Here is an 8363-nt window from a genome sequence, read left to right as displayed (position 1 = left end):
GGAAACGGAAGTTAAAAAGTAAAACAAATATCAAGTAATGAAAACATTTATAAAGGGGAAGGCAGCAAAATAAATACATACAAAAAAACATGTAGTTTTTTTTGTTGTGAAATGTGACATTAACTTATCCAGATAATGTTGAAGAACAGTTAAATGTTTTTTTTGTGGAAAAGCGATCGATAGCCATCTGGTGGATACATGTATGAATACATCTACTGTTACACCGCATACAACAGAATGTCCACTATGTTTGAATAATATTTTGTAATGAATACATGTATTTTCTTTTTTAAAAAAAGCAAAAAATGGAGGTGAGCCCTATAGTTGTGAGATCAAAAAAAGTTGTAAACATGAGATAAAAATTCGAAGTTATGAGATAAGAAAGTTGAAATGGCAGAGAGATAAAATAAAAGATGACAATAAAGGTATTCTGATCTGATTGTAATTGCATTTTTATCTCATAATTACAACTTTTTATCCCATCATTTTTGGTGGCGGAAACGATTTTGACAGACAAAATGTTTTTTTGTTGTTTTGTTTTTTTAAATTTTAAAGTGTAGTTTTCGAGTATTCAAGGTTGTCTGTAGATATTTTCGCAAAAACAGATGTTTAAAAAAAAAAAGCCTATATTTTGAAAATAAAAAAGTGCTGTAACATCGGAAACGGAAGTTGCTGACTTTCTTGCGCATGAGCAAACGGATCCAGAAATTTGGTGGCAACAAAGATGGCGGACTGAAAACGTTTTAAATTAAATGCTTCGTAGCAAATACCTCAACAAGTCGTCTTTTTTTTTTAAATCTAGGAAACGGAAATTGAAGTTTGGAGCGACGGAATGTTATCTGACGTCAAAATTCAAACCTTGTTAGAACCTTGGGCGATCACTGCTATGCTAAGATGTCGAGGCCTGAACACTGAAGAGAATTAACGCCATCAACAAAGAAAGAGACAAAAACTGCTGATAACGACCAGCGAGTTGAAGTTTTACAACAACATTTAGGGGGCTTATTCTATGCCCTTATACGTGCGTTGGCTATGGAGCAACTTAAACAAAAGAGCGCCAAGATTTTAGCTTAAAGAAGGCAGTTGAGTTCAAATCAGAAGGGATGGAAGAACGCAAAAGTCCAATGAAGAAACTGGACAAACAAAAGAACCGCTTTTTCACAGAGAATAACGACTTAAAAGAAGTGACTGTGGGGATGAGTAAGAATTCTGCAGTGTGTTTAGAAAAGAAGAACATCCTGCTTGCTGGACCACCTTCCTACAATAACATGCAGAGGATTGGAGGTAATAAAGAACAACAATAATAAGATTATTTTTGAAAAGCATTTCTGGTAAAGTTTGCCTCGAGTTATTTAAGAAAAGGTAAAACTGTTTCTTGGTGTTTTATAACTAAGAATGAGTTCTCTGTGCTTTGTATCAAGTCAATTTGACATTGATTGATTGATTGATTGAAACTTTTATTAGTAGATTGCACAGTAGAGTACATATTCCGTACAACTGACCACTAAATGGTAACACCCGAATAAGTTTTTCAACTTGTTTAAATCCACGTAAATCAATTCATGGTACAAATATATACTATAATCATAATACAGTCATCACACAAGTTAATCAGCAGAGTATATACATTGAATTATTTACATTATTTACAATCCGAAAATAAACAAGTCATAACAACATTCTGAAGCGTCTTATGAATGGCCATGAAAAACTTTGCACATATAGAAAAAAGGTTTTCAGTGAGTTCAAGGAGAAACATCTCATGGATCATGTCTGAACTAAAGTGTGTTTGTGTGCTGCAGACGTCCAACAGCTGATTGGTCACCCAGATGAACTTCCCCCTCAGGCCAGGGGAGGTACCTCCACTTTAAAACAAGAGGCTCCACAGTCACCCCATGTTAAAGAAGAGGAGGACATCTGGATCACTCAGGAGGGAGAATGTCTTCCAGGGCCGGTGGAAGCTGATCCCACTCAGTTGCCACTGAATGTCGTCTGTGTGAAGATTGAAGATGATGAAGTCAAACCACAAGTGGACAACCTCTTAGCGCCACTATCAGATAGTGAGGCTGAAGATAGGATTGAAGAAGCTGTGAGCAGCGATACAGACTGTGAAGGTGAAATGAAGAGTCACACTGACAACAAACACTCTAAATGTTCTAAAAAGAAGACTGATAAAAAACATTTGAGCTGCTCAATCTGTGCTAAAACATTTACTTTTAAGAGTAATTTGACTCAACACATGAAAACACACACAGGAGATAAGACATTTATTTGTTCTGTTTGTGGTAAAAACTTTAGTCTTAAGTGCAATTTGACTCAACACATGAGATTACACACTGGAGAAAAACCATTTAGTTGTTCAGTTTGTGGTAAAAGTTTTCCTCAAAAGAGACAGTTGACTGAACACGTGAGAACGCACACGGGAGAAAAGCCATGTAATTGTACGGTTTGTGGGAAAAGCTTTTCTCAAAACTGCAATTTGATTAAACACATGAGAACGCACACAGGAGAAAAACCATTTAATTGTTTAGTTTGTGGTAAAAGCTTTTCTCAAAAGAACAATTTGTCTGAACACATGAAAACGCACACAGGAGAAAAACCATTCAAATGTTCAGTTTGTGGTAAAGGCTTTACTCTAAAGCAACCTTTGACTGTTCACATGAGAACACACACCGGACAAAAACCGTTTAATTGTTCAGTTTGCAGTAAAAGCTTTTTTTCAAGACCAGGTTTGACCCATCACATAATGAAACACACGGAGAAAAAAAAAATCAGTTTGTGGTAAAATCTTTTTTGAAAGGAACATTTTGTTTTATCACAGGAGGAAAAACTATATTAATCGATTAATTGTATAGCCCTAATAGAAGTGTACATCAATGACCATAAAATAGTGTTTTTTTAGTTGTTGTGACGTTGTTGTATAATAGTGTTGTATATACACACAAAGTGTAAGTTACAAGATATCCTCTTTTTCAACCTACAGATACAACGCACTGCACTGAGACACACATAGCATTAAGAAGACAATGACTATTATGTCTTTTGAGACTTTTAAAAAAAATATTTATTTGTAAATATCTGCTTAAAAGCTGCTGTGCAAAATAAGAACACCTTAAAAGTGGCCTTCATTCTGTCAGAGGATAAACACAATGCATATACCCTGTGGTTTTATCTACGCACGCACACACATATATCATTATTAATGATGTCTTAAGGTACAGGCCTGTAGAGAAAGTGATGGAGGAAAATGTGTGTGTGCCAAGCACACAAGTTAAAGTAAGTTTCACTTTCAGTTTTAAGTTACGCTAAAGGTGGTGGGGCGACTAAGAAGGACAAAAGGAGATGAAGAATGTAGCCATCTTTACAGAGACTGCTTCGACCTCCTGACAGGATTGTTCGCTCTCTCTCCAGTTCTGGTATCTCTGTTGTTCGCATTTACTCCTATTTTGTTGAATAAATTGTTCAACTTCAGTTCTGGTCACCTGTTTTAATTTTAGACAGCCTCAGAATAAAAGGATCTGAGAGGACGCTGTCCCCCCCAAATGGAGAATCCTAATACTTAATTGTTTTCAAATAAACAGTAATCCCTCATTTAGTCCTGTTAATTGGATCTTGGTCTGACTTTGGTAAATACATTTCTGCAAAGTAGGAATTGTTAGTCATAAACAGATATTTACATTTTAGAAAATCTGTTTACGATCTTCTAAATAACGTTTTTTAACATTGAAAGCCCTGAAGACATGAAATAACACCCACATAGTCACCTTTACACTTGTTTTATCCAATATAGTCATGCTGCTGGAGGCTGTGATACTGAAACAGCACCCTGATGGGGAGCTTACTGAATTAGTAGTGGTGGGTAAGTCCTGGGTTCGATTACCGGGCCACGGGGTCTTTATGTGTGCAGTTTGTATGTTCTCCCCGTGACTGCGTGGGTTCCCTCCGGGTACTCCGGCTTCCTCCCACCTCCAAAGACATGCACCTGGGGATAGGTTGATTGGCAACACTAAACTGGCCCTAGTATGTGAATGTGAGTGTGACCCCGAAAGGGATATGTGGTAGAAAATGGATGGATAGTGAGTGTATGCCACACAGGTTTCATAATGGCCGTACGTCATCTGTTGGATTAAAAAGTCACTCTATTTCAACTGTAAACTATCAGGTTCAAACACTGATGACATCTATTAAACAAGACAAGAGGCAAAGAATTAAACAGAGACAGAATTCAATTTGGACTCAATATTGAGGAGAGTCGTCTGTACACTGTACCCTTGTACAGTATCTCAGCACGCTCTGCCAAAAGATTGCATGCCTCCTTTTGTTTTGGACCCTCCCCGACCACATGGCCACCACTGTTTCCAAAAGACAAAGGTCGCAAAAAGTTCACAGAAAAGGTCGTAAACAATTCACAGAAAAGGTCAGTTCAAAAAGAGTTCGTAAAATAGTTCAAAAAGAGTTCGTAAAACAGTTCAAAAAGGGGGTTCAAAAAGAGGTCGTCTGGAAATTGGGCAGATCCTGTCTTCTCTCCGCTTTGAAGTCCTTGGGTTAGAACAATATCTTTCTGTTGATTACCATACATGAAAGAAAACAGGAACACCCCCCACCCCCTACACAGTGGAGTTTTACGAGCCTTACTCTTGGTAGGTTTCAAAGACAGCATTTGTCTTCTTGCCCGGAACTCATTTCAACACAAAGTTTTTTGTGATAACTTACACACAATAATTCTAACATAAACACAATTAATAGTTAGCAAATGTGATTGTTTTGGGGGATTTTAAGGAGTAACTGCACAAAAAGAAATATATGCGGGCGCACAGCCAGAGCTCGCAACAGACCCAACAAAGCAACCAAGAGAGCCGACTAAATCGTAGGCTGCCCACTAGCTCTCGGCCAAGGATTACAGAGAATCCGACCAGGTAGACCGAAGTGTTTTTATACATGCTCATCCAACTCCATGAAGCTCGTCCATCTTGACGCTCAACACTGGCTCCGTAGTCCCGTCTCTTCCTCCGCATCTCCTCCTCTCAAAAGTATGTAAATGTAATGTTGCACGATGTCATCATTTTACGACAAAAAACATCTTGCAATTCTACTACCTAACACAAAGTAAGCACGTTATTACAACACATAATTTTTCACAAAAATGCAACATTTTCAGGTAAATACAATAACTGCAATTTTTTCTCAGTATGGATTTAAATATGTAACACAAAAACTTTTTTTCCCCCATTTTTCTTGTTCTTCTGTCTCGGTTTAACAGCATATTGGTAACACAGTCTTCCAAACCCCTTCAGGGCCTAATCAGTTTGATTTTAAAATAATTTGTTGTAATATTACAGAGGATTTTAACTGCGGTATTTTACTGTGAGATATGAGAGTACCTACATGTTTACAGTAATTTGTTGGGATAGTATGAAGTGAATTAATTGACTCATATTATGTTCAACATATGGTGAATGTTTTTATTCAACTTGGAGAAAGCGAACCACCAGTTGGTTGAGTCCATAGTAAATTAAAGGCCTACTGAAATGATTTTTTTTATTCAAACGGGAATAGCAGATCCATTCTATGTGTCATACTTGATCATTTCGCGATATTGCCATATTTTTGCTGAAAGGATTTAGTAGAGAAAATCGACGATAAAGTTCGCAACTTTTGCTCGCTGATAAAAAAGCCTTGCCTGTACCGGAAGTAGCGTGACGTCACAGGAGGTAATATTCCTCACAATTTTCCTTTGTTTACAATGGAGCGAGAGAGATTCGGAGCGACAAAGCGACGATTACCCCATTCATTTGAGCGAGGATGAAAGATTCGTGGATGAGGAACGTTAGAGTGAAGAACTAGAGGCAGTGCAGGACTTATCTTTTTTCGCTCTGACCGTAACTTAGGTACAAGCTGGCTCATTGGATTCCACACTCTCTCCTTTTTCTATTGTGGATCACGGATTTGTATTTTAAACCACCTCGGATACTATATCCTCTTGAAAATGAGAGTCGAGCACGCGAAATGGACATTCACAGTGACTTTTATCTCCACGACAATACATCGGTGACACACTTAGCTACTGAGCTAACGTGATAGCATCGTTCTCAAATGCAGATAGAAACAAAATACATAAATCCCTGACTGGAAGGATAGACAGAAGATCAACAATACTATTAAACCATGTACATGTAACTACACGGTTAATAATTATCAGCTTGGTAAAGCTTAACAATGCTGTTGCTAACGACGCTAAGGCTAAATTACCAACTTAGCAACCGGACCTCACAGAGCTATGATAAAAACATTAGCGCTCCACCTACGCCAGCCAGCCCTCATCTGCTCCTCAACACCCGTGCTCACCTGCGTTCCAGCGATCGACGGCGCGACGAAGGACTTCATCCGTGGGTTTGGCGGCTAGCATCGGCTAGGCGTCTGCTATCAGGGTAAGTAGTCCTTGTTGTGTTGCTGCAGCCAGCCGCTAATACACCGATCCCACCTACAACGTTCTTCTTTGCAGCCTCCATTGTTCATTAAACAAATTGCAAAAGATTCACCAACACAGATGTCCAGAATACTGTGGAATTTTCTCGAAGAAAACAGAGCTCTGTGTATTGTGTCCAAACACTTCCGTGGACCTCGCGACGTCACGCGCATACGTCATCCTCCAAAGGCGTTTTGAACCCTAAGTTCCCCGGGAAATTTAAAATTGCACTTTATAAGTTAACCCGGCCGTATTGGCATGTGTTGCAATGTTAAGATTTCATCATTGATATATAAACTATCAGACTGCGTGGTCGGTAGTAGTGGCTTTCAGTAGGCCTTTAAGGAGCCTTAGTTGGACATTCGCATATGGACTGGGTTAACTCTCTCACGAGAAGAGGTAATAAATTCAGATTTCGGAATGCAGACGTGATAGCTCTATCCTGGAGGAGAGACTCCATGTCTGTCTTCACGTCAACTTCTAAGGAGGTTGTTTTCCGGTCACTTACACATGAACATATCCTTACATAGTCAGGTTGTACCCTCCTGAATTAGCACACACCCAGACAGAGAAAGAAGGAATATAAGAAGTTGGTTCGGCTCCTCCAAGTTAGGAGTCCTTCATTTTTGACCTGAGCTCCTCCAGGTACTGCAGACCTGTATAAGGACGCTCGCTTGTAACAAAGTAACTTTTTGTTCAGCAAAGCGTCTCCGACGTCTCTTTTGATCCAGCCGCATTGCCGCGTCGCCCCTTTGCCCGGGAGGGGGTAACAAGACCAGAAATACGCATCAAGTACAAAGGATTTTGTTTGCCAATTTAAAGTGTGAAATTCAGGCTGCTGAGATGCAGTGCAAGCCGACCCAAAGTGACACAGACGGTCTGGTCATAAAGTAATCAAAGTCCAAATGAAGATCTGTAAGCAGGTCAGGTCAAATCCAACAGCTTTTATTCCACAGATAGAGAAAAAAATCTGAGTTGTTCCACAGGAAGAACTGATTTTTTTTAATTGAAAATGATTTTCATACCATTTGAAGTGGGCATGCAACCATCCAAATAAGGGTGTAACCTTCTTGTTAAAATGTTTGTATTGCTTCAATTACACTGGTGTCACATTGGTATCACATTGCTTCAACAGTATCCATTAGTGTCCCTATATAGTCAGGCATTGCAGCATTACAAAGTGAAGTGAAGTATATTTATATAGCGCTTTTCTCTAGTGACTCAAAGCGCTTTTACATAGTGAAACCCAATATCTAAGTTCCATGTAAACCAGTGTGGGTGGCACTGGGAGCATGTGGGTAAAGTGTCTTGCCCAAGGACACAACGGCAGTGACTAGGATGGCGGAAGTGGGGATCGAACCTGGAACCCTCAAGTTGCTGGCAAGGCCACTCTACCAACCGAGCTATACCGCACACTAGTACTGATTGAGTCATCATTATATCAAATGTACTGTAGCCTTAAAGGGCTTTCTTTTGGAATTTTGCTTACCATTCACAATCCTTATGTAAGGTGAGAACACATCTGTTTTTTCTTCTTTTATGCATTCTAAATAGTAAATAAATGTGATCAAAAGTCGGCTTACAATTGAGCCTATGGCGGTCGCTCTATTCTGCCTATAAAAGCCCTCAGAGAAACACCTCCATTAAGATGTTATATACATGCTGTAAGTATGTATATAATGTTGGAAAGGGCACAAGTATAATAACATTTAATATTTACGAATTTTGGTCATTTTAAGCATGCCGTACATGGCGCATTAATTTCAAAAACGCATCACAACGATCACTTTTTTTTTTATCCCCAACAACACCACTGATTATTACTCAGTGCATAGTAGTGTGGAGAATGCATATATGTTTAAGAGTTCTTTCTCTATTCATAGCCATGTTTGGAGCA

General features: G+C 38.9%; 1 protein-coding gene across 1 annotated transcript; it reads left to right on the top strand.

The window, feature by feature from the left end:
- Positions 1-719: 719 nt before the first annotated feature.
- On the top strand, positions 720-3428 carry LOC133632201 (zinc finger protein 501-like). The gene is made up of 2 exons (XM_062024489.1): positions 720-1284; positions 1803-3428. The coding sequence occupies exons 1-2, from the start codon at positions 1104-1106 to the stop codon at positions 2783-2785; spliced, it is 1164 nt and encodes a 387-aa protein (XP_061880473.1). The 5' UTR covers positions 720-1103; the 3' UTR covers positions 2786-3428.
- Positions 3429-8363: the final 4935 nt, after the last annotated feature.

Source organism: Entelurus aequoreus, linkage group LG17, assembly GCF_033978785.1.
Source record: "Entelurus aequoreus isolate RoL-2023_Sb linkage group LG17, RoL_Eaeq_v1.1, whole genome shotgun sequence".
Taxonomy (NCBI): domain Eukaryota; kingdom Metazoa; phylum Chordata; class Actinopteri; order Syngnathiformes; family Syngnathidae; genus Entelurus; species Entelurus aequoreus.
The sequence above is the reverse complement of the archived record's forward strand: the minus strand, read 5'-3'. Positions and strand labels throughout refer to the sequence as shown.

What these genes read in the sequence shown, in the direction of transcription:
- LOC133632201 (XM_062024489.1), top strand. Translation starts at nt 1,104, where the DNA reads ATGGAAGAACGCAAAAGTCCAATGAAGAAACTGGACAAACAAAAGAAC. An exon ending in TAACATGCAGAGGATTGGAG is followed by an intron (nt 1,285 to 1,802) that starts GTAATAAAGAAC and finishes TGTGTGCTGCAG; the next exon opens with ACGTCCAACAGCTGATTGGT.